This window comes from Balaenoptera borealis (genome assembly GCF_965194805.1).
Source record: "Balaenoptera borealis genome assembly, chromosome: 15".
Classification (NCBI taxonomy): Eukaryota; Metazoa; Chordata; class Mammalia; order Artiodactyla; family Balaenopteridae; genus Balaenoptera; species Balaenoptera borealis.
Window position 1 is genome coordinate 56,985,203 of NC_138871.1, and position 26,488 is coordinate 57,011,690.

The 26,488-nt window shown below is 44.4% G+C and overlaps 1 protein-coding gene across 2 annotated transcripts in view; it reads left to right on the forward strand.

Annotated features, from left to right (window-relative positions):
• Positions 1–6,504: 6,504 nt before the first annotated feature.
• Positions 6,505–26,488, forward strand: part of KCNG3 (potassium voltage-gated channel modifier subfamily G member 3) — a 31,053-nt gene continuing 11,069 nt past the window's right edge. Inside the window, exon 1 of one of the 2 annotated variants that reach the window (XM_082358260.1) lies at positions 6,505–7,186. In XM_082358260.1, coding sequence (XP_082214386.1) covers positions 6,522–7,186 — 665 coding nt within the window. In that variant the 5' untranslated portion in view covers positions 6,505–6,521. The remainder of the gene's footprint in view (positions 7,187–26,488) is intronic. The other variant, XM_082358259.1, reaches the window with a different exon arrangement.

Below are 26,488 nucleotides of genomic sequence, written 5' to 3' on the forward strand. Positions count from 1 at the left end.
AGAGAGGAGAGTTGGTGGTGAGCCAGCGTGCGAAGCATGAGAGCCTGCAGAGACTTTGGGTTTCAGTACTGGGTCTGGTACTTACTAGGAGCTGTGGGTTCTTGAGCAAGTCTAGCCTTTTTTTTTTTTTTTTTTTAATTTTTATTTTTATTTATTTATGGCTGTGTTGGGTCTTCGTTTCTGTGCGAGGGCTTTCTCTAGTTGCAGCAAGTGGGGGCCACTCTTCATCGCGGTGTGCGGGCCTCTCATTATCATGGCCTCTCTTGTTGCGGAGCACAGGCTCCAGATGCGCAGGCTCAGTAATTGTGGCTCACGGGCACAGTTGCTCCGCGGCATGTGGGATCTTCCCAGACCAGGGCTCGAACCTGTGTCTCCTGCATTAGCAGGCAGATTCTCAACCACTGCGCCACCAGGGAATCCCAAGTCTAACCTTTTGAAGCCTCATTTCCTCATCTGGAAAATGAGGGTAATAGTTAGAGCCTTTTTGTGGAAAGCTGAGCTTGTGGTGCCACATAGAAAGGGCTCTTGGTCACTGTAAGAAGCAAGAGACCTGGAGTGATGGTGGGCAGAAGGGTGGTCACATCATAATGCAATATAGCAGCAGGATGGGAGTGAGGGTTGGGTGAAGGTAAAGGGGAGGGGTCTTTCTGTAATGGCACCAAAAATGTATTTTGCTGTTAATGATGAAGGGTAGAAGAATATCGCACCCTAAAATATGTCACTTTGGCATAAGGATTATTTTGAGCACTTAAAAAACATCAGGTACATAAAGAGTGCTCTGACCTCCCCCTTTTCTTTCTAAAAGCAGGAGATAAAACCGCAATTTGAAAGATGTCTTCCCTGTACCAGGAGGAAAGTACCATTCTTATCATCAAGGACAGAAGTCTAAGCTGAGAGAATTCTGTATAAACAGACTTTGTTAAAATAATTCTTATCTTCCTTTAGCCTCCCCATATATTTTAGTTACTTTTCTACAGTTGCCTCTCTTTGTTCAACCTTGTATAAAAGGATTTAGGGGGCTTCCCTGGTGGCACAGTGGTTAAGACTCCGCCTGCCAAGGCAGGGGACGCAGGTTCGAGCCCTGGTCCGGGAAGATCCCACATGCTGCGGAGCAACTAAGCCCGTGCGCCACAACTACTGAGCCCGCGTGCCATGACTACTGAAGCCTACGCACCTAGAGCCTGTGCTCCGCAACAAGAGAAGCCACTGCAATGAGAAGCCTGTGCACCGCAAGGAAGAGTAACCCCTGCTCACCACAACTAGAGAAAGCCCAAGCACAGCAACGAAGACCCAACACAGCCAAAAATAAGTAAATAAATAATTAACAAACAAACAAAAATAGTGTTTAGAGTTGCTGAAGGACCCTGAACACATCCAGTCGTGCAGTGCAAAGTGATGGAGGAATCCATGTTCAATCCAGACTCAGCAGTACATGGGTCACAACTTCTCACTGAATTTTTGATGTTTCAGGTTACTTTTTGTGATTGGTCACATTTTTAGATGAATCAGTTCACTTGTCTGATTTGTATTGATTTACAACCCAGGAGTGAGAATGAGCATGACCTGCTTGGGCTGGTGGAGGCACACACGAAGTGAGATTTTTTTCCAGTGTCATGCTTTGAGCCATCTACCACCCTTGCATCATCTCATTCAATCCTCACATCACCCCTTTGATGGAGCCATGTTATCTCCATTCTAGGGATGAGAAAACGGAGGCCCAAAGAGGTTAAGGAACTTGTTCCAAGTCACTTAGCAAATAAGTTGTACAGCCAGGATTTGAACCTAGAGACAGCCCTTAGAACCATTGTGGACTTTATTGTAAGGACAATTTGTAATTGTAGATCCTTAGCCACTTTAGGTTCTTGAACTGGGGAACGACTTGATGAAACTGAAGAAAAGGAAGAGCTGTCCAGTGGCATAATACAGGATTCACAGACAGAGGAAGGCACTGGAGTGCAGAGATCAGATAGGAGGTTGTGGCAGCAATGCAGGCCCTGGAGACGGAGTGACTAGGGTTTGGAACTAGAAAATCTGGTTCTAGCCTTGTCTCTACCGTGATGCTGCTGGTTGGGGAACCTCGGGCAAGTTACAGCCACATCTCTGAAGCCGTGTTAGTCCTCCCCAAATAATGGGCTTATAAATTGAGACAAGAAAATCTCTTTCAAACTCTAAAATTCTGCCTGATGCCTTTAAAATTTAATGCAGTTTAAAGATTTATATTTGAAGACCCTAAATATCATCCAGAATCCAGAAAAGAAATTAAATGTAATAATTCTCAACATAAATCTTTTTTTTCAGAGTTCAAAGGAAGAAAATTGTTTTTAAGAATGCTTTTTAAACCAGATTATATTGACACAAGCCAATCATCTCTGCATCTTATTGTTTTCTTTGTTTAAAAAAAATGACTTGGGGGGACTTCCCTGGTGGCGTAGTGGTTAAGAATCTGCCTACCAATGCAGGGGACACGGGTTCGAGCCCTGGTCCGGGAAGATCCCACATGCCACGGAGCAACTAAGCCCGTGCACCACAACTACTGAGCCTGTGCTCTAGAGCCTGTGAGCCACAGCTACTGAAGCCCACGTGCCACAACTACTGAAGGCTGCGCACCTAGAGCCTGTGCTCCACAACAGTGGAAGCCACCGTAATGAGAAGCCCACACACCACAATGAAAGAGTAGCCCCCACTCGCCGCAACTAGAAAAAGTCCATGCGCAGCAACGAAGACCCAACACAGCCAAAAATAAATAAATAAATTTATTTATAAAAAAAAAAATGACTTGGGTATTGTTGTTGCAGTAGTGGTTGATGATATTAAAATCAAATAAGAATATTACTCTTGAAACAAATGAAATGATTTAAACCTATCTCTCTAAGTCATTTTATGAAAATATACCTAGGAGACACAAACTGAATTGTCATCAAATTAATTTGCTTTCCTTTTTTTTTTAACATCTTTATTGGAGTATAATTGCTTTACAATGGTGTGTTAGTTTCTGCTGTATAACAAAGTGAATCAGCTATACATATACATACATCCCCGTATCTCCTCCCTCTTGCATCTCCCTCCCACCCCCGCATCCCACTCCTCTAGGTGGTCACAAAGCACGGAGCTGATCTCCCTGTGCTATGCGGCTGCTTCCCACAACTTATCTATTTTACATTTGGTAGTGTATATATGTCCATGTCACTCTCTCACTTCATCCCAGCTTACCCTTCCCCCTCCCCGTGTCCTCAAGTCCATTCTCTATGTCTGAGTCTTTATTCCTGTCCTGCCCCTAGGTTCATCAGAACCTTTTTTTTTTTTTTTAGATTCCACATATATGTGTTAGCATACAGTATTTGTTTTTCTCTTTCTGACTTACTTCACTCTGTATGACAGTCTCTAGGTCCATCCACCTCACTACAAATAACTCAATTTCGTTTCTTTTTATGGCTGAGTAATATTCCATTGTATATATGAGCCACATCTTCTTTATCCATTCATCTGTCAATGGACATTTAGGTAGCTTCCATGTCCTGGCTCTTATAAATAGAGCTGCAGTGAACATTGTGGTACATGATTCTTTTTGAATTATGGTTTTCTCAGGGTATATGCCCGGTAGTGGGATTGCTGGGTCTATGGTAGTTCTATTTTTAGTTTTTTGAGGAACCTCCATACTGTTCTCCATACTGGCTGTATCAATTTACATTCCCACCAACAGTGCAAGAGGGTTTGTTTTCTAAGCTCAAATTTAATTTAAAATACGATATTTCTTCAGCTGGTTCAATCAACAGACTTTGAAGGGATTTTAGATAGAGAACATAGGAAATCAATATAGCAGTGTTGAAACGAATAATCGACAAAATAGTTGTTTTGTGTTCTGCTGCCTGTGATGCTTCTAGAAGCCAGGCTCTTCACTCTGCTAGCAACTGCAAACTTTTCTCCACCCTCATATCCTATAACAAATCCATTTCCAAGCCCTGCTGAGTTCTTGGTCTCAGTGTTTCTCAGAAATAATCCTTCCTCATCTACAAAGATTTAGGGGTGGGGTTCCCATTCCTTGGTTGCAGAAGTGGCCTTCTCCTAGGGCAAATGGCTCTTCCTGAGATAAAGTTGGTTCTATTATTAAAACCTTCAGGGATCCCATTAGCTTGTAGGATGAAATCTAAATTCTACAGTGGAGATCCCCATCCTTTCAGCTAAGCAAATGCATTAGCTTTTTTACGGACTTTAGTCCTCCACACCTGAGATTTTGCTATTCGGCAGGCTCTCCTCTTTCTCTCTGCCAGCTTATGACCATCACCTCCTTTGATTCTGTCTTGAAACATTTCTTTCAGGATGTTTTCCTGGGTTAGTAGATATTTAGCAAGTAAACAACTTCGGTTTTTGAGTTTTTAATCACATTGAGTGCATTTAAGATAAATTATCCAAGTCTAGGGATAATATCCAAGTCTAGGGAAAAACAACTTATAGAGATTTTCATTCTTTAAGAAATCACCCAACAAGGAAATATATTCAATATCTTGAAAAAACCTTTAATGGAAAATAATCTGAAAAAATTATAGACATATTATCTATCTATATCTATATATAACTGAATCACTTTGCTGTACACTTGGAACATTGTAAATTAACTTTACTTCAGTTTAAAAAAAAAGGCACACAAAAAAATGACCCAGAGTGATTTTACTTTGTGAGGAGAGACCACTCCAATTTTTAGGTGTCTGCCTTTTCGCTAGGAATCCACATTAGAATAAGAGCAAAACGACTCTTGATGGTGACCTCTAGTGGGCAGGGGACAATCCTACGAAATTATGAAAAGTGAAGGGCAAAGTAAAACCTTTCCCAAGTAACCAGCTGGGTTTACTCTGAGGTCAAAAGACCGCATCCACTACATCCCACCCCACTCTTATTTTTTCTTCCAGTACTTGTTTTACATTTAACATAGCTTGCCTTATAACTCACCTGTTTCGCCTCTGGCGGGTACTGTGCGGGCAGGGCTGCCTGTATCGGGTGTCGTGTGAATTGCTGGGAGCAATTTAAAATAATCCCTGCCAAATGGAGCCCACTCCCAGAGCATCGAGCAGTGCCCCGGGCAATTCGCTCTGCAGAGCCTTAAAGGGCTCTTCAAGCTCCGAGGGCCGGTGCTGCAGCCGACTTGGAGGCGCATGGGGGAAATCAAGACATTATGAAAAGGAGGAGGCAGACGAAGGCAACGCGAAATTCTGTTCTTGCCAGTGGCAAGGCAATTCTCCCCAGACTTTCACGCCACTCTGCAGGAAGCGTCACGAGAGGGTCCAGCGGCGCTACACTTCGGTGCTCTCTTAGGACCCGCGCCCCAGAAAGCGGGGGCTGGAGCCGCTCCCCTCCGAGACAGGGCAGGCGGGAAGGCGGCACCGAGACTGGGTGCTGGGATGTGTGGCCGCCTTCGGAGCACGCGGTACGTAAGTCTCCGCGCCGGGAGAGGAAGAACAAAGTCGGCAAGAAAAGAATTGCTGGGGTGCCTTCTCTGAGAAATCCTTTGGGGCGGTCTCAGAAACCGAGCTGGGCTCCGAATAGCTTCTGGAAAAAGCTCTCCCAAAGCCGTCTGTCCCCGCCCCTCATATCCCGCACCCCAGTCCTCACTCCTCCTTACCTTCCTGTCGCCTCCCTTTGGGGGCCGTTAAAAGGGCCCTTGGAGACTCCCTAAGTCATCCCGATGGTCCGGGGCGGGACGCCGGAGCCGAGACCCCGGCCGCGGGGCTTTGCTACCCCTTCCACCCGGGGCTCCAGGCTCGGCGCATCCCTGCTCCGCGGACCCCTCCTGGCCACTGGGGGCGGGAGCGGAGGGGGAGGACGGCGTCACGAGGCGGGGAGCCCGAGGTCCAGGGAGGGGCGCCGGGGAATCCCAGCCCGAGCGAGGTGAGGGCGCGGATGGGAAGAGGAGGGCGGCGCGTGGAGGGAGGTGAGCGGAGCGGAGCCAGGAGGCAAGGAGGGGGAACCGCGAGGAGGCCCCGCCCCCGCCTCTCGGAGCCGGCTCTTCGCCGCCTCCGAACCCGCTCACTTTACCTCTTGCCTCTGGACGGTGGCGGGGCGCGTGCTGGAGCCGCGGCCGGAGGGAGCGCCAGGGACCCGGAGACATCCAGCGCCGGCGCCTCCTCTCGGCACGCACGCCCCCCAGGGGGGAAAGCGCCGCCGCCTTGAAAGGGCACCCCGGCCTCGGAGGGGGCATCCCTCAGACGCGAGGGGCGGCGGCGCTGGCAGCTTCGTTCTCGGCCCGTGGGGCGCAGCGCTGGCGCCAGAGGGGACTCCCCGGCCACCTACAGGTACGGCCGTGCGGAGGGAGCGTCGCTAGCAGCCACGCCGGACTGCCGAAGAGCCTAGAGCCGAGGGGCTCCCGGGCCAGCGAAGGGCAGCAGCGGAGCACGGAGGGAGAGCCGGCGGTATAGCCTGCGGGGCCCGACGGCGCGCTCCCCGGTCGGCCAACAGCAGGCAGGCCCCGCGCGGCGGCCGGGGGGGCGGCGGCGGCGCCGTCGGGCTTCGGGACCTCTGGGCTGCCAGCCATGACCTACAGGCGCAGCGGGGCGGCCTCGGTGGTGCTGAACGTGGGCGGCGCCCGGTACTCGCTGTCCCGGGAGCTACTGAAGGACTTCCCGCTGCGCCGCGTGAGCCGGCTGCACGGCTGTCGCTCGGAGCGCGACGTGCTCGAGGTGTGCGACGACTACGACCGCGAGCGCAACGAGTACTTCTTCGACCGGCACTCGGAGGCCTTCGGCTTCATCCTGCTCTACGTGCGCGGCCACGGCAAGCTGCGCTTCGCGCCGCGGATGTGCGAGCTGTCCTTCTACAATGAGATGATCTACTGGGGCCTGGAGGGCGCGCACCTCGAGTACTGCTGCCAGCGCCGCCTCGACGACCGTATGTCCGACACCTACACCTTCTACACGGCCGAAGAGCCGGGCGCGCTGGGCCGCGACGAGGCGCGACCCGGCGGTGCCGAGGCGGCCCCCTCCCGGCGCTGGCTGGAGCGCATGCGGCGTACCTTCGAGGAGCCCACGTCGTCCCTGGCCGCGCAGATCCTGGCCAGCGTGTCGGTGGTGTTCGTGATCGTGTCCATGGTGGTGCTGTGCGCCAGCACACTGCCCGACTGGCGCGCCGCGGCGGCCGACAACCGCAGCCTGGATGACCGGAGCAGGTACTCCGCCGGCCCTGGGAGGGAGCCCTCCGGGTAGGACGCACTGCTTCTCTGCCCGTCCTGTCCGTCCTGTCGAGTCTGTCCGTCCCGTCCGTCGGTCCGGTCTCCGTCCTGTTTGCCTCTGGGAGGCCAAGCCAGGCCGGGTTCTGGGCCGAGCGCGGCCACAGGCGCGGCCAGCCAAGGGGTGGGTTGGTCCTCACTACCCCCCCGCCCCTTTCCCCAGCTCTAGCCGGCTCTGGTCCGCCCACTAGACGCCCCTCCTGAGGGCGAATCGCCAGCCTTGGGGAGACGCAGATAGAGATGAACAAGCCTCCCATGTTTGTAGTTTACTTTTGAGCAAATTAGCAACCGGTTAATTAGATTTCTCTAAACTTTCATCGTTAGTATTCAACAATTTAACCTTGGGCTAAGAGCAGTTTGAATTATTTGCCAATTTCTGATGGTGTTTGAAAAGATGAAGTCTTGTTATCATGGAGTGTGGTCTGCTGTACACTGCCCACACACTCTATACACTCTGCATAACTTGAGTTGTAATGGAATTGTTATAAAGGAGATTAATTTAGCGATAGATTCTAAGTAATGGATGTCCGTGCCCTTTTCTCTCTTCTTTTCCTACCAAGTATGGAGTTAGCAAAGCACCTGTCCACCGTTTGTTACCAAAGATTCACACTATGACTTCCGGAAGATCTTCAGGCTAGGGAGGGAAAAAGCCATGGGAAACTGCCCTAAATTCAGAAACAGTATCCAGTATTTAATGGTTTTTCTTTTCACCTTAGTAGGATGAAAGGAAAATATTTTGATCTTTCCTTTGATGTTGCTTACCTTTCAATAGTGATAGCATACTTCTGTTTTTAGTTCTAGTGAGTTTATTTTGCATATTTGGTGGGAGGAATAAACAGTAAAGTTGGACTTTCAAGGGAGACAGCGTCTTTGGGCACAAACACAAAATTGTATCATGTATTTTACCTTGGATCCTCTTTTAAGATTCACTCTCCATTCATTTTAAAAATTTGGTTGCTTGCCTGGTAATCTTTTCCTGATAGACATGTGCATGGTTCCACTGGTGCTATGTGCCTTGATACTGGAGTGGATTACTTCCACATAATATTCTTCCTTTGGAGAGTAAAGATTTTTATTTAAATCTAAGAAGTAAATAAACTGTCTGGAACCATGGAGTCCATTACTGATATGCTATCTTGACATGAAATCTAAGACACATGCTTTGAAAGGAAATTAATTAGAAAACTCATTTTGTTTAATGTATTAGTTTCTGAGTTTTCAATTTACAGATAAGAATTACTTATTTGGTACTCCATCAGTACAATGAAATTAATTTATGTACTTATGAAAGAAATGAGAGACATGAATAATAATTTTAGGGGGAGAGAGAGAAAGAAACCAAAAAGGGAAGAGACAGATGGAAAAGAGGAAGACTGCAAAAGAAGTGAAGGAAGAAGATAAATGTTTTATTTGTGTATATGTATTTTATGTATGTATATAATTATTCACGTCAGAACTGTTTCCTAGATACGCAGATATTTCAGGCAGAAACATGTTTTTCTTGGCTTAATGGCCCGGTTTTAAGCTTCACTCTGAGTGTAGGTATATGAAAACCATTATCTGTAATCCCAAACAGATAAACTGAAGGATGACTGAATGACTTGAGGCTGCACATTACAGAGAGAGCCTCCCACAGGCCCCCTCCAACAGACAACTAAGGTGGTACTTTGAGAATAGTGTCTCAAACCCTGTTTGCTTGTAGTTGCTGAAATTAGTCTTTCTTCCTAAAACATCTTTCTGATCATATTTGTCATCTCCCAAATGAAGTCGGAACTTCTCTCTTGGCCTTCAAGGCTCTTTACCTTTGGTTTGGTTTGTTTTGTCTTGTTTTGTTTGGCCGCGCTGCGTGGCTTATGGGATTTTTAGTTCCCCGACCAGGGATCGAATACTGGCCCCTGGCAGTGAGAGTGTGGAGTCCTAACCACTGGACGCCAGGGAATTCCCCAAGGCTTTTTAAAAAAAAATTATTTATTTAATTTATTTTTGGCTGCATTGGGTCTACATTGCTGCACTCAGGCTTTCTCTAGTTGCGGCGAGCGGGGTCTACTCTTTTTTTGTGGTGCGCGGGCTTCTCATTGCGGCGGCTTCTGTTGTTGTGGAGCACGGGCTCTAGGCACGCAGGCTTCAGTAGTTGTGGCTCGTGGGCTCAGTAGTTGTGGCTTGCGGGCTCTAGAGCACAGGCTCAGTAGTTGTGGCGCCCGGGCTTAGTTGCTCTGTGGCATGTGGACCAGGGCTCGAACCCGTGTCCCCTGCATTGGCAGGCGGATTCTTAACCACTGGGCCACCAGGGAAGTCCCTCCCCAAGGCTTTTTGCCTGTTAACCACAATCTGCCTTTGTTGACTTACCCACTGTAACTTGCAGGCATCTTTTGAGTATCCGCTGTGTTCAAGGTACTATTGGTATTCCAAATATTGTAACATTTTTTGGTGAGGAAACCGTGTCAAGCTGGCAGTTGATGTAGGAATCAGAGGCACAATTGATCAACAGTTGAGTTGAGTTGTTCTGGGAAGGTCTCGAGGTGGGAGAGGATGGAAACAAGCTGTCTTTGGAAGGTTGCAGAGGTTGTGCACTGCCCAACACTGGCAGGCAGTATCATTTATGTAAACTACAGTGTTTGAAACCTGTACAACCATGTGTACCCCACCTGGGAACAAAATACGGAGATTTTCCGGGTAATAGGAACATCTAGGGCCTAGGCATGACATTTGTATATTACGTTTAGGGAGTGTGAGTCCAGTGATGGAGTGAGAGATGGAGACAGGGCAATGTTAGAAGGCCTGGAATGAGAGGGAGAATAATTTTATTTTGCAGGCGGTGGTTAGCTGTTGGCAGGTTTGGGGTGAGTGGATCATGAGTATAAAGTAACAAATGTCATGAGTTGTACACCATCAATTGGAGATGGTGGAGACTGGAAATAAGAGGATTAATTTGGAGATTTTTGCAGAGGGAGGGAATGAGAGCTTGGATTGCTCTGAGGTTGGTGAGAATGGAGATGAAATGACAACTCTGGGAGATAGTAGGAAGAATCAAAATAAATCCAGGGCATTGGAAGGATACAGGCTCAGGGACTGAATAAGTGGATTTCCAGGAGCTAGGAGCACTCCCTGCCACCTGCAGGCTCCATTTGTCCAGACCAGCCTGTTCACTTGTTCCTGAGCCACCTGGATGTCCCTTACTGTGCAGTCAGTCCCTTGCCTATTGAAATTAGATCATCCATCAAGCCCAACTCTGATTCTGTTTCCCTTTTGAAGCGTTTCCTGACTACCCTAGTAGATGTGATATTTCCTCCTGAGTTTCTTGAGAGACTGCTTACTTGTGTGACTCATTTGGCAGCTGTAATATTCTTCCTAGCATGGTGGTTATTTTTTTATATAACCATGTCTTAGCCCCCAAACTAGACGAGATGAAAAGCCCTAGAAGGCATCTAAATTCTCTTATTCTCTTGTACTATTTATTATGATAGCATCTTTTAGAAAAAACTATTATTCAGGCACAATAAATATCTATTGTTTATCTTACATTTCAAAACATAACCTTCCAGGAATATATCTTCTCTTGCATAGATTGAAAAGCTCTGTGGGTTAAGGCTGAGGCATTCAGGTGGTGGAACTCTTAGATGAGGAGAATGGGATCCTGTGCTAGAATGAGAAAAAAGTCTGGTAAGTCAGGGAATAATTATTTATCAAGTACTTAACTGTGCAAAAGGAATAAAGATAAGAATATATGGTTTGGGGACTTCACTGGCAGTCCAGTGGTTAAGACCTGACGCTTTCACTGCCAGGGTGGGTTCAGTCCCTGGTGGGGAGCTAAGATCCGGGGAACTAAGACCCCGTAAGCCACTCTGCGCAGCCAAAAAACAACAACAACAAAAAAATCCCAAGAACTGCTCAGTTCTTTTATGCAGCTGCATGACGTTCCATTGTATGAATGTCCTATAATTTCTGGACACTTAACATTGTTTCTTGTCTGTAGGGAATGCTGTAGTGAATATCCTTGTACATGTACATTATTTTGCTTTCATGAAAGTATATCCATAGGATAAATTCCTGAAAGTAAGTCATTGGGTCAAAGGACATTTGTACTTGTCTTTTAAAAAATTATATATATATATACATATATATATATATAATTTTTAAAATTTTTACTGAAATATAATTGATTTACAATGTTGTGTTACTTTCAGGTATACAGCAAAGTGATTCAGTGACATATATATGTATTCTTTTTTAGATTCTTTTCCTTTATAATTATTACAAGATATTGAATATAGTTCCTTGTGCTACAGTAGGTCCTTGTTGGTTATCTACTCCATATTTTGTACTTGTCATTTTCATAGATAATTCCAAATTGCTCTACAAAAAGTTGTATCAATTTATACTCCCACCAGCAGCATGTGAGAGACCATGTTTTTTCATACTCTACAAAGCATTATTAAACTTTTGATTTTTTTTTTTAGTTATTTCTGAGTTATACATTTTAAAGTAATAACTAGAATTATGACTTATAACATTATACCTATACTTTTGATTTTTTATCATGCTGGAAGGTGAAAAATGGTGTCTAACAGTTTTAATTTACTTTTGCCTTGAGTAAAAATGTGCATCTTTACATATATTTAGGACTCAGTTATTTTACTTTTCAGTGAGCTGTGTGTACTGTTTGCCCATTTTGGCGATGACTTTCTTAGTTGGAAGATTTTTAGAAAGAATTAAGAAATTAGCTCTTTGTTAATGACATGAGTTGCAAATATTTTATTCTCTAATTTAGGACCCCATTCAAAGAAAACTACAGGGACTTCCCTCGTGGCACAGTGGTTAAGCATCCACCTGCCAATGCAGGGGACACGGGTTCGAGCCCTGGTCAGGGAAGATCCCACATGCCGTGGAGCAACTAAGCACGTGTGCCACAACTACTGAGCCTGCACTCTAGAGCCTGCGAGCCACAACTTCTGAGCCCGAGTGCCACAACTACTGAAGCCCGCGTGCCTAGAGCCCATGCTCCACAACAAGAGAAGCCACTGCCATGAGAAGCCCCTGCTCACTGCAACTAGAGAAAGCCTGCGTGCAGAAACGAAGACCCAACGCAGCCAAAAATAAAATAAATTTCTAAAAAATAAATAAATTAAAAAAAGCAAAGAAAAAAAAGCCTCTGTGCTCCCAATGCAGGGGGCTTGGGTTAAAAATAAATAAATAAATAAATAAATAAATAATAAAAGATGGACCAGATATAAATAAGTTGTGCCTTTTACTTTTTGGTCCCTCAGTTATCTCAGCAGCAGTGTTCTCTTTTTTTTTAAACTTTTAAAAATTAATTAGTTAATTAATTTTATTTTTGGCTGTGTTGGGTCTTCGTTGCTGCACGCGGGCTTTCTCTAGTTGCGGCGAGCAGGGGCTGCTCTTCGTGTGGTGTGTGGGCTTCTCACTGTGGTGGTTTCTCTTGTTGTGGAGCATGGGCTAGGTGTGCGGGCTTCAGTAGTTGCAGAGGGTGGGCTCAGTAGCTGTGGCTCACAGGCTCTAGACTGCAGGCTCAGTAGTTTTGGCGCACGGCCTTAGCTGCTCCACGGCATGTAGGCATGTAGGATCTTCCCAGACCAGGGCTTGAACCCATGTCCCCTGCATTGGCAGGCAGATTCTTAACCACTGCACCACCAGGGAAGCCCAGCAGTGTTCTCTTTTGAGCTTTAAATCTCTTTAGCATGCAAAGCCTTGCTGTAATTTTAATCTGTTCTTTAGAAATTATTTCTAAAAGTTGCTTTGTATTGTAAGACTTTGAGATTTAAAGATATTTAAATTTCTTTAGGTGTTATTTTAAGCCCAAGTTTAAAAAATGAAATCAAAATGAAACAGCAGGTGATGGAAATTTAAAACTCAATTGTATTATTTGTATTGCCTTTTAGGTCAGTATTATATAAATGCAATAGGTTTTTTAAAGTACTTTAAAAATAAAAGCAATATTTGAAACTGAAGATGAAAGTCTCAGTGCTTTTACTTTGCAGATAAGGTGGATATTTTCGGAAGCCAGTAATTAATAGATCTCTGATAGGATTGAACATAACCCAGAACCTCAGTTAAAGTCTGTTCTTTCACAGTGGACTGTTTCTTTTAATCTGTGTACAGGGTTTTTCTAACTGCTGCCAATTTTAGAATTCAGTGGAAACTTCCTTTTGTTAATACCTTTTATTTAATCAAAGTGCTTTTTTTCTCCCTTTTGGTAAGCAAGTTGTTTTAAACATTATTCTTCTTTTTTTTTCAAATGAAAACTTTGCTCATTGGAAAAAAGTATGGTTCTAAGTGTTACAGAGTAAAGAGTAAACATGCCTCTTTCTCCTGCATCCTATTACCCAGTTTCTGAGTATTCTTCCAGAAATTTTCTTTGCATATATACAAATACACACACATATATATGTGTGTATATATGTGTATATGTATACTATCCACATATGCATGCATATATAATTATATATGCATATTATACAGATGTCTCTTATTTATTTATATATTTATTTATTTGATTGCACTGGGTCTTTGTTGCAGCACGTGGCCTCCTTAGTTGTGGCATGCAAACTCTTAGTTGCGGCATGCATGTGGGATCTAGTTCCCTGACCAGGGATCAAACCTGGGCCCCCTGCATTGGGAGCATGGAGTCTTATCCACTGCATCACCAGGGAAGTCCCTACAGGTGTCTTTTTATTTTTTATTTCTTAATAAATTTATTTATTTTTTCTTTTATTTTTTGGCTGTGTTGGGTCTTTGTTGCTGTGCGCGGGCTTTCTCTGGTTGCGGCGAGCGGGGGCTACTCTTTGTTGCAGTGCGCAGGCTTCTCATTGTAGTGGCTTCTCTTGTTGCAGAGCACGGGCTCTAGGCACATGGGCTTCAGTAGTTGTGGCACGCGGGCTCTAGAGCGCAGGCTCAGTAGTTGTGGCTCACGGGCTTAGTTGCTCTGAGGCATGTGGGATCTTCCCAGGCCAGGGCTTGAACCCATGTCCCCTGCATTGGCAGGTGGATTCTTAACCACTGCACCACCAGGGAAGCCCCCTTACAGGTGTCTTTTTAAATTTATAACTGGGATCATTCTATAATCTTGTTTAGCAATTTGCTTTTTTCACTTAACATCTAGGAACTCTTTTCACATCAGTTAATATAAATCTTCCTCCTTCTTTTTAAAATTTGTGTAGTATTCCATTGTATAGATGGGCCACAGTTCATTTACAAGTGTCTGTCCTATCAATTATAGTAATGGCTGTAATAGTCAATATTTATTGAATACTTATCATGTGCTACTCACTTGTTAAGGTTTTACAATTATTTTTTCATCTAAGTCTCATAATAATCCTACAAGGTAGCACCATTGTTATCCCCATTTTATGACTGAGATTTAGATAGATTAAGTAGTATGTCAGACTCACATAGTGGTTAAGTCGTGACCTGGCATTTGATTCCCAGGTCCCTGCTCTACTCTGCTGTGGAATGGTTAGCTTGACTGTAGTTTTTCAAAAATGCAAACAGCAGTGCAGAACACAGTCTTTTTCATGTTTCTTTGCAAATTGGTATAAGTACATATGTTGGATAAATTCCAAAGTGGAAAAATAGCTGGGGACTTCCCTGGTGGTGCAGTGGTTAAGAATCCACCTGCCAATGCAGGGGACATGGGTTTGGTCCCCGGTCTGGGAAGATCCCACATGCTGCGGAGCAACTAAGTCCGTGAGCCATAACTACTGAAGCCCGTGTGCCACAACTACTGAAGCCCGCATGCCTAGAGCCCGTGATCCGCAACAAGAGAAGCCACCGCAATGAGAAGCCTGTGCACTGCAATGAAAGAGTAGCCCCCGCTCGCTGCAACCAGAGAAAGCCCGCGCACAGCAACGAAGACCCAACACAGCCCAAAATAAATAAATAAATAAATAAATTTATAAACAAACAAAAAAAAAGTACCTTATGCAATGGGCTTTTAAAATAAATTGTCCCTATTTCTCATTTAATCTGTATAGTTTATTTAAATGGTGGATGTTTGTGCTTCAACATTTCTACAGCAAATGCTCCAAAGAATTATTTTTAACTTAGGAGACTACTGAAAATAAAGCAAAATTTAAGCATTTTTTTAAAATGTAGATTTCTTTATGCCAATCAAAATTTGTTTTCTTTGAATACAATTACCAAAAACTTAAAAAGCAGAACAAATCAGTCTGTGAAATAAAGGAAATACATGTTTTACGAAGGCAGAAGAGGAAGTTATGCAGAAAACCATCATAAAGTCTTTCAGGCATGTAAAAAAGTATAGATTATAGTACATTGAACGCCTGTGTACCTACCATCCATCTTAAGAAATAAAACATAAAAAGTACAGTTGAGGTCTACTAGGTGCCTTTTGCCCATTGAAATCATTTCCTTTTCCACAGATATAGCTACTTTCCTGACTTTGGTGTTACTATTTTATGCATTTAAAAACACTTTTAAGAATGGTACAGATGAACCGGGTTGCAGAGCAGAATTTGAGACACAGATGTAGAGAACAAACGTATGGACACCAAGGGGGGAAAACTGTGGTGGGGTGGGGATGGTGGTGTGCTGAATTGGGCGATTGGGATTGACATGTATAAAGTGATGTGTATAAAATTGATGACTGATTAAAAAAAAAAAGAAAGAAAGAAAAAAAAAAAACCAGCAATAGGTATTTGAAGAACAGAGGATTTTATGTTCTCTTTGATGATGATCCATTAAAATATTTTGCCCATGGTTAAAAAAAAAAACAAACAAAAAAACACTTTTAGGGACTTCCCTGGCAGTCCAGTGCTTAAGACTCTGTGCTCCCAATGCAAGGGGTGTGGGTTTGATCCCTGATCGGGGAACTAAGATCCTGCATGCCGCAGAGCTCAGCCAAAACAAACAAACAAACAAAAACACATTTTTTAAAAAATTGATTTATTTTTTGGCTGCTTTGGGTCTTCATTGCTGCGCGGGAGCTTTCTCTAGTTGCGGCAAGCGGGGGCTACTCTTCATTGCGGTGCACGGGCTTCTCATTGCAGTGGCTTCCCTTGTTGCAGAGCATGGGCTATAGGGGCACGGGCTTCAGCAGTTGTGGCACGCGGGCTCAGTAGTTGTGGCTCGCGGGCTCTAGAGCGCAGGCAGTAGTTGTGGCACATGGGCTTAGTTGCTCCGTGGCATGTGGGATCTTCCCGGGCCAGGGCTTGAACCCGTGTCCCCTGCATTGACAGGTGGATTCTTAACCACTGCGCCACCAGGGAAGCCCACACTTTTTTTTTTAAGGAAGCGTGTTTTAATCATTGCTCATAATTGGAATTAACATAAACATGACAATTCTGAGTACAGCTACAAAAAAGTTCCTTAAGATAGTATGGATTCCCTGAAAAGAGATTTCTAATTGAGAAACCTGTCAGTAATCCAGGAAAGGAGAGACATACGGAATGTTCTGCCCCACAGTCTTCCAGGCTTATCCCAGAGCAAGGCGGGGCCCAGGGGACGAGTCCAGACAGGCATAACGAGCCCTCCACTGGGATGACCCAGGCCCCAGGCCAGGGCATGGGTTGAAGGGGCGATGTGGGCCAGGCAGAAGGCCGCGATTCTTCTCGTTGCCGAGTTCCACAGGGCTTCAAACCTCTACAGGGTTTCCGCAGCTCCGGGGTGTGGGGTGGGGAGCGGCCTGGGCACTTGGAGGCGATCTGGCCGCGTGTCTTTCGGCCTCTGCTGCTGCTGACATCTCCTGGCTATTCAGGCCCTATTGTGCCCTGCGGTGTTTGGCTTTGGCCTCTTCTTGACGGGACTGTCGCTCCATCCTGGATTAGCCACTGGCTCCTGGATGTGTGGGTCTCACCAGCGTTTTTGGCCGCTCTCCACCTGGGGACCGTCTGCGTGTCCGGTGCAGGCATGACGCGGCAGCCCACATGCACAGTAGTGCGCGTTCCCACAGAAGTGGGGGCTTTGGCAGGAGGGGCAGCTCAGCGCAGGGAAGTTATCCAGAGCCCAGGCCCAGGCCTGTTCTAGGTTCAGGCCCGGTGGCATGTGGGGCTCTGGAGTGCCCTCCTCCAAGACAGCTATTCCAAGGTGTAGTATGCGTGGGCTTCCATGGCTTCAGCCTCCTCACCCGGCAGGGACGCCTAGCAGGTCTAAGCAAAGGGGCGAATCAAAAACACTTTTAATATATGCTTGTACATACGTATGTATTTACACATAAAATATAGCGTTGTTTTGCATTTTTAAAACCATTTTTAGGGACTTCCCTGGTGCAGTGGTTAAGGATCCGCCTGCCAATGCAGGGGACATGGGTTCAAGCCCTGGTCCGGGAAGATCCCACATGCTGTGGAGCAACTAAACCCGTGCGCCACAACTACTGAGTCTGTGCTCTAGAGCCCGCAAGCCACAACTACTGAGCCCACATGCCACAACTACTGAAGCCCATGCGCATAGAGCCTGCGCTCTGCAACAAGAGAAGACACCACAATGAGAAGCCCACACACTGTGACGAGGAGTAGCCCCCGCTCGCTGCAACTAGAGAAAGCCCCCATGCAGCAACGAAGACCCAACACAGCCCCAAAAAATAATAATAAATGAATAAATAAATTAATTAATTTTAAAAAAAAGAAAAGAATTGGGGGAGGGAAGGACTTGGGATTAGCAGATGTAAGCTATTTTATATAGGATGGATAAACAACAAGGTCCTACTGTATAGCACAGGGAATTATATTCAATATCCTGTGATAAACCATAATGGAAAAGAATATTTAAAAAATGAATGTCAAAAAATAAATAAAAAAACAAAAAGAGAAAGTAGAAAAAAAAAGAAAAGAATTGGTATCAGTTTTTATAAGATGATCGTGTCTGAGGAGGATGGTCTCTTGATATCATTTCTTTTTTAAAAAATTCTTTTACTAATGCACTGCCAATGAAATTTTTAAAAAAAGTAGAACCCATCGGGTAGTTATATATGGATTGGGAACAGATCAATTCTTGCAGTGAGTTGATCTTCTTGCATCATTATTTAGATGGATTAGTGTCTCTTTGGAGTGGAGGTGAAGGTGCTGGGGGAGATTATTGTACCTGCAGGATGAAGGGCACCCACCTGGAGTGGAGAACACTGGTGGCCTGGATGGGCAGGTGTTGATGGGTCTGGGTTTCTGTTGCTCTCACCTCTGGGAAGTGTTTTAGTAGTGAGAACCAGGACCACAGATTTTGGGTCTCTCCACTTGTTATGTGTATGTTCACCTAGAACATGGTGGTTTACTGAAAACTCATTCCTCAGCATCTGGTGAAGAAAAGCTGTCCTGGTGTCCCTGACTTTGAGAGCATCTGGTAGAGATACACACAGAAATGTGGATTGTTTCTTCAGAGTCAGCCCAGAGCCAAGTCCTCGATTACAGGGTAATGAACACAAACACTGAAGCATGGTGTTGATGAAATGCTTTTCATAATTTGGCTCTGGAAAGATGATTTCTGTCTTTTCATCTGTTAGGAAAATCAAGAGACTGGTTCAGAGTGGCCATCTCTTGTAATAAGATTTTGCTGGGTGGTTTTCTTTTCTTCGCTTGCCTCGAGGCATCTGCCTGGTTCCCTCTGACCCACACGTCTCTCCGAGGTCCAGGATGGTGGTGAAGGTCTGCTGAGTCTTGGGCGTCTGCTCATATCCTTGCAGCTGCAGCTCTTTGTGCCCTTCACAGCCAGCCAGTGGTAGGGTCTTGTTGAAGTCTTCTGCCATCTATCCCCCATTTCATTTCATTTCATTATTTCATTTCGTTTCATTCCCATCATCCGCCAGTTTGGGCCTTCCATTTCTCTTGCCTGTGTCACAGCCTCCTGACTGTTTGCACCCTCCAGTCAGCCCATAAACATCTGCCCGATGTATATTGCCACAGTACACTTGGCCTCTTCCCAGCTCACAGGCCTGGCAATATGCCCAGCACACGGTAACCTCTTAAGAAATGCTTATTCAACGAATGAATCCACCTGTTGCCAAATCTTTAAGGGTTTCCCTTTGCCTTTAAAGCTATAACTTGACTTTGAAAATCTACCAGCTTTGCCATAAGGCTTCAGTGTTGCCATAAGGCTTCCAGCCATAAATCCTACAATCACGCCTCTCTCCACTGCACATCTCACTTGGCAGCCCAGTGAGGATCCCTGTTCTCTGCGTACTGTGCATTCAGTTGTGAGAATTAAATGAATTAATATGTATAAATTTACAGAAAAATGCTTGGTACTCGAGTAAGTACCTAATGTATGTTTTTGTTTATTTTCATTACTGATCTAGAGTACAAAATATATGAGTGGTATGGATTTTTTCTTTCTGTAAGGTAATGAAAATACATAAGAAAAAAATCAAGTTTTTTTTGTTTGTTTGATTCCTGCCTTTTCCTCCCATTGAACTTGTGGAGAAAACTTTTATAAGGACATGAAAGAGACTGTAGAGAATTTGGTGGACGGTGATGTACAGTTTGTTGGTGATGTACAGTTTATTACACCACGTATCATCACACTGTATAGGCCTGCTGGAAATGCCTCATACGTTCAAGCCTGAAAGCTTGGGGTAGGAAGGGTGCAACTTTTCTTTTTGTGCTACTCCTGGGGGTGTGCTGGTTGATTCAAGCCACTGACAACTTCATCATGGTGATTGCTCTTCTAGTTGGGCATGCTTTTCACTTTTTCTTTAAAATTTTTCTTAATTGGAAAAATAATATGTGCACACGGTAAATCATTTAACAGCACAAAAGGTAATAAAGTAGAAAGTGAGTTTCCATCCTGCGTCAGGCTCCCTCCCTAGAGTCAGCAACTGGTATTAACAGTTTCTTAAGTATCCTTCCAATACACACGCACACACACACACACGCACGCACATGCACACAATTAAAGCATAATATATGTACTGTTCTGCACCTGCACATCTTGGGAGACTGTTTCACATCAAAGCTCAGGAATGCACCTTAACTCTTTTTCGTGGCTACATGGCATAAGGTAGAGTCATAAAATTTCCAATGTCAATTGCATATGGTTCAACCTAATAACTTTGGGAAATACATTTATATAATCAATCTCCTCTGGATAGATGTTTATATATTTTTTTATCCTTGGGTATTACAAACAGTGGATCTCATTGTACATATTCTTATGTAAATATGCAAGTGTGTTTGTAGGATAAATTCCTAGAGTAGGTGGCTGGGTTTCATGTGCAGTATAAAGCTTGATAGATTCTGCCAATTGCTCTTTTAAGTGGTTTTACCAGTTTATGCTACAGCCAGCAGTGTGTGAGAATATAGGCAGAATTCTTGGGAGAAGAGAGAATGAAGGGATGGAGCTTTCATTCTTGCCTTCTCTTTGCACTCAGGGAAACACTGAAGTGATCTCCTTTTGAGTGTGAAGGGAAGACTGCAAGCCCAGAGATGGTTTGTAATAATGATAATTATAGACACGATTTATTGAGCACTTACTATTATTTCATATTAATTCATTTAATTCTTAAGACAATCTGAGAGATAGGTCTTACTGTTATTCTCATCATTTAACCATTGAGGAAAATTCAGGAAGAGAGATTAAATAGCTTATCCATGGTTTCACAGCAAGTTACAAGTGGAGAAGGGCTCCTTGCTTCAGGAGCCTCCTATCTTCTTCCTTTCGTTGGACAGTTTCATGTACGTATTTTTATTTTGGGCAAAAAGTACATAACATAAAATTTACCATCTTGCAAATCTGAAACTGTATTAAGAACCAGCAGTATGAAAAATGCTGCTCTAACACATAAACCATGGAGACTAAGAGATTGATATATTTAATATTAACAATTAACATTGTCATAAAAATCATTAGCATTTTCAGATGTTCCTTAGTGCTTCAAAGCCCAGTAGATCCGTGTTTTATTACCTGTGCCACTGCAATTTCTTAGTTTTGTGATCTTGGAAAAGATGTTTGACTTTTTAACCTCAGTTTTGTAATCTGTAATATGGAGATATTAGGGGAAATACCCGTTAAACAACAACTTCTCTTTTTCCTCTTCCCTCAGCCCCTGGTAACCACCATTCTATTTTCTGTTTCTCTGAATTTTGACTACTTTAGATACCTCCTATAGCTAGAATCATACAGTGTTTGTCTTTGTGTGTGTGTGTGACTGGGTATCTTTCACTTAGTATAACGTCCTGAAGGTTCATCCATTTATTAGCATGTGACAGGATTTTCTTCCTTTGTAAAGCTGAATAATATTCCATTGTAAGACTGTGACACATTCTATTTATGGAGTCATTCATTAATGGACATTTAGGTTGCTTCCACCTGTTCGCTATTGTGAATAGTGCTGCTATGAACACAAGTGTGTAAATATCTCTTTGACACCCTGCTTTCAGTTCTTTTGGATATATAACCAGAAGTGGGATTGCTGGATGATATGGAAGTTCTGTTTTTAATTTTTTTTTTTTTTTTTTAGAGAAATATGCTCACTCTCTTTTTTTTTTTTTTTTTAAAGTATTTGTTTTTATTTATCTATTTATGGCTGTGTTGGGTCTTCGTTTCTGTGCGAGGGCTTTCTCTAGTTGTGGCAAGCGGGGGCCACTCTTCATCGCGGTGCGCGGGCCTCTCACTATTGCGGCCTCTCTTGTTGCGGAGCACAGGCTCCAGGCGCGCAGGCTCAGTAATTGTGGCTCACAGGCCCAGCCGCTCTGCGGCACGTGGGATCTTCCCAGACCAGGGCTCGAACCCGTGTCCCCTGCATTGGCAGGCAGATTCTCAACCACTGCACCACCAGGGAAGCCCCTGTTTTTAATTTTTTGAGGAACCTCCTTACTGTCTCCACAGCCGCTGCACTATTTTACAATCCTACCAACAGTACACAGAGATTTTAATTTCACCACTTCCTCATCAATACTTGTTTTCTGGTTTTTGTTTCTAATAGTAGGTATCCAGATGTGTCTGAGGTGATGATACCTTCTGACTGGTTTTGACTTGCATTTCTCAGATGATTAGTGATGTTGAGCATCTTTTCAAATGCTTGCCGGCCATTTGTATACCATCTTTGAGAAGTGTCTAAGCAAGTCCTTTGCTCATTTTTAAATTGGGTTATTTGATTTTTTGTTGTTGAGTTGTAGGGGTTCGATATGTATTCTGGATATTAATCCCTTATCAGATATATGATTTGCAAATATTTTCCCCTATTCTGTAACTTGCCTTTTCACTCTATTGTTTGTGTCTTTTGAGGCACAAAAACTTTTAAGTTCGATGTAGTCCTATTTGTCTATTTTTGTTTTTGTTGTTTGTTCTTTTGGTGTCATAGCCAAGAAATCTTGGCCAAGTCCAATGTCATGAAGCTTTTCCCCTATGTTTTCTTCTAGGAATTTTTTAAAAACTTGTTTTAGGTCTTACATTTAGGCAGTTAATCCATGTTGAGTTAACTTTTTTTTTTAAATAAATTTATTTATTTATTTATTTTTGGCTGTGTTGGGTCTTCGTTTCTGTGCGAGGGCTTTCTCCAGTTGCGGCGAGCGGGGGCCACTCTTCATCGCGGTGCGCGGGTGTCTCACTGTCGCGGCCTCTCCCGTTGCGGAGCACAGGCTCCAGACACGCAGGCTCAGTAATTGTGGCTCACGGGCCTAGTTGCTTCGCGGCATGTGAGATCTTCCCAGACCAGGGCTTGAACCCGTGTCCCCTGCATTGGCAGGCAGACTCCCACCCACTGCGCCACCAGGGAAGCCCTTCAGTTAACTTTTGTACTTGGTGTAAGGTAAGGGTCCAACTGAATTCAGCATGATTTTTTAAAAAATAAACTAGTTTTTATTTATTTATTTTTGGCTGCACTGGGTCTTGGTTGCAGCGTGTGGGCTTTTCTCTAGTTGCGGCAAGCGGGGGCCACCCCTCGCCGCGGTGCGCGGGCTTCCCATTGTGGTGGCTTCTCTTGTTGCGGAGCACGGGCCATGGCACATGGGCTCAGCAGTTGTGGCTCGCGGTCTCTAGAGCGCAGGCTCAGTAGTTGTGGCTCACGGGCTTAGTTGCTCCACGGCATGTGGGATCTTCCTGGACCAGGGCTTGAACCCATGTCCCCTGCATTGGCAGGCGGATTCTTTTTTTTTTTTGGCTGCGTTGGGTCTTTGTTGCTGCGCGCGGGCTTTTCTGTAGTTGCAGCGAGTGGGGGCTACTCTTCGTTGTGGTGCGCGGGCTTCTCATTGGGTGGCTTCTGTTGTTGCAGAGCATGGGCTCTAGACGCACGGGCTTCAGTAGTTGTGGCACATGGGCTTCAGTAGTTGTGGCTCACGGGCTCTAGAGCGCAGGCTCAGTAGTTGTGGCGCACGGGCTTAGTTGCTCCACGGCATGGGGGATCTTCCCAGACCAGGGATCGAACCCGTGTCCCCCACATTGGCAGGCAGATTCTTAACCACTGTGCCACCAGGGAAGTCCCTTCAGCACCATTTTTTGATGACAGGCTTCAGTTATCCCTTAAAGCTCCCCAAAGAACCATTCCAGTCCTTCAAGTTCTATCAAAGTCACTACATTGTACTGGACAAAAAGCTGTTGAGCGCTTGTTGTATGTCTGATGGGAAGCAAGGGCAGGAGATACAAAGATGAATAAGGCAGGGAACTCTCAGGTGATGTGAATGCTCTATATCTTGATAGCAGTTTCGGTTATAGAGGTTACGCATTTGTCAAACCTCAGTGAGTGTGCACATAAGGTTTGTGCATTCCATTGCATGTAAAGTTCAAATCAAAAGAAAAAAATGAAATATTGAACTCTGGTTAATAATATGCACTCTGAATTTTTTAGATGGAAGTGCACCGATGTCTGGATTTATTTTAAAATGCATTCAAGAAAAAAAGGTTAATAGATGGATATAGGGATGAATAGGTGATAAGCAAGTATATTTAAAATATTAATTTGTTCCATGTTTGAAATTTTTCACAATAAAATGTTGAGGGAAAAAGATGAGAAGTTAGCACCCAGAGGGAGACTGATCTTCACCTCATACAACATAGTTAATGGCTTTTTATGTCCTGTCCTAGTCTTATTTGCAGGCAGGAGGGGATGGTTAGCAGTAAAAGCATTTGTTCTCCTGTGGAGCCTGTTTGTAAACCTCTGAGTCATTCATTGCCAGAAGTGCCTTCTGTCATGACGGATCAGTTAGGGGAATTAGAATGACTGATGATTGCCAGCAATTTTTGAGGTCCTCCAATGCCTACGGAAGGGAGTACATTTTACATCGTAACTTAGTACACAATTATATGTAACTGAAACAAAAGTTTTATGAAACTATACTTTGATGCACACTAATATTTCTATTTAATTTCCAAAAAAAAAACCACCATCAGTTTTGATCCATTAATGGGCTAAGAACCAGCAGTGTGAAAAATGCTGCTCTAATACATCAACCATGGAGACCAAGAGATTGACATATATAATTTAATATTAACAATGAACATTGTCATAAAAATCATTAGCATTTTCAGATGTTCCTTAGTGCTTCAAAGCCCAGTAGATCTGGGTTTCATTACCTATGCCACTGCAGTTTCTTAGTTGTGTGATCTTAGAAGAGATGTTTAATTTTTCAGCCTCAGTTTTGTCATCTGTAAAATGGAGATATTAGGGGAAGTACACACTCCATAAAGTTCTTGAAAAGGGTTAAATGAGATGATGTCTACAAAGTGCTTAGCACAGTGCCCAACTGAAAGGCCTCTCTTTCTCACTCACTCTCTCTCTCTCTCTATATATATATGTATATATATATATATATACATATATATATATATTTAGCTGTGAATTCATGAGCTTCTATATGTTTGGGCCTCAAAAGAAATCAGAATGGGCTTCAAAGGATTCTGGTATCCTTCAGTATCTTCTTCCGTTCTTTTTTTCAGTTTGTTTTTTATAGAACTAGCCCTCGGAGTGCCCAGTCATTTGCTGTAGTGCTCAGTAAGACACAGCACTCAAGTTTTCCAGCAGTTGCTGGAGGTGGCACTGGCAAGAGTGCCATTTGGAAACATGGGGAGTTTTGGCAGGCTTAGTGGTGTTTGTTGTTGGAGAATGCCTTGGCATAATCCTGGGTGAAAGAGGGATGCCTGGGGTTTCTCACTTATTCATCTCCTTAGCGTGGAATTTTGGATAAATTGTGGCTGACTTGGGGGGTGGGCAGGAGGAGCCCCGTGGGCCTCATTACAGATGAGTTTACCTCTTTGAAATTCCCTTACTGAGAGATTCTTTAGTGTCAGTTGGATTTCCTCCTTTTTAATCTGAACAGTTTGGCTGCTGGTGGAAGCAATTAGCTGAAAATGTTCTGGTGTTTCTGGCACAATTAAAATTTTTACTCTTCTTGGGCTTCCCTGGTGGCGCAGTGGTTGAGAATCCGCCTGCCAATGCAGGGGACACGGGTTCGATCCCTGGTCTGAGAAAACCCCACATGCCGCGGAGCAACTAAGCCCGTGTGCCACAGCTACTGAGCCTGCCCCACGACTACTGAAGCACAGCCAAAAATAAATAAATAAATTTATTAAAAAAAAATTTTGGCTGCGTTGGGTCTACGTTGCTATGCGGGGTGCTTTCTCTAGTTGCGGCGAGCGGGGACTACTCTTTGTTGCGGTGCGCGGGCTTCTCACTGTGGTGGCTTCTCTTGTTGCGGAGCACGGGCTCTGGGCGCACGGGCTTCAGTAGTCGTGGTGTGGGCTCAGTAGTTGTGGCACAAGGGCTTAGTTGCTCCACGGCATGTGGGATCTTCCCGGACCAGGGCTCGAACCCGTGTCCCCTGCATTGGCAGGCAGATTCTCAATCACTGCGCCACCAGGGAAGCCCCTACTCTTCTTAATTTAATAGGATCTTAGGATTTTATTGCTGGGAGAGCCCTTAGAAGATCAGAGTGAGAAGAGCAGCAGGGCTCCCGGCATCAGGTCCAGTGCTCTTCCTCATGTCTGGCTAGAGAAGAGACATAGTACTTTAGCTAGAGAACTGGTAAAAACCACAGCTGATCAAAGAACACTATTATTGTGACTGCTTTGTGCTCTTGCAATCCTTTTTGAGTGTGTATCTTATTACTTACTGAATTTACCAGTTTATTACTTAGGATAGCAACCAACTTAGAAATTCTGGTGGCTTAACAGAACAAGGATTTATTGGTTGCTCACATACCATGTCCAATCAGAGTCAGGATGGGGAATGTCTGTCTTTCTTTGAACATATATTCAGTGACTTGAGCTGGTAGGGACCCCACCATCTTGGAGCCACTTAGGACACATGCCTTTCAGGTTGCCACGGCAGGGAAGAGAATTCACACCCACTCTTCCATGCCTCTGCCCAGAACTGTAGTCATTTTG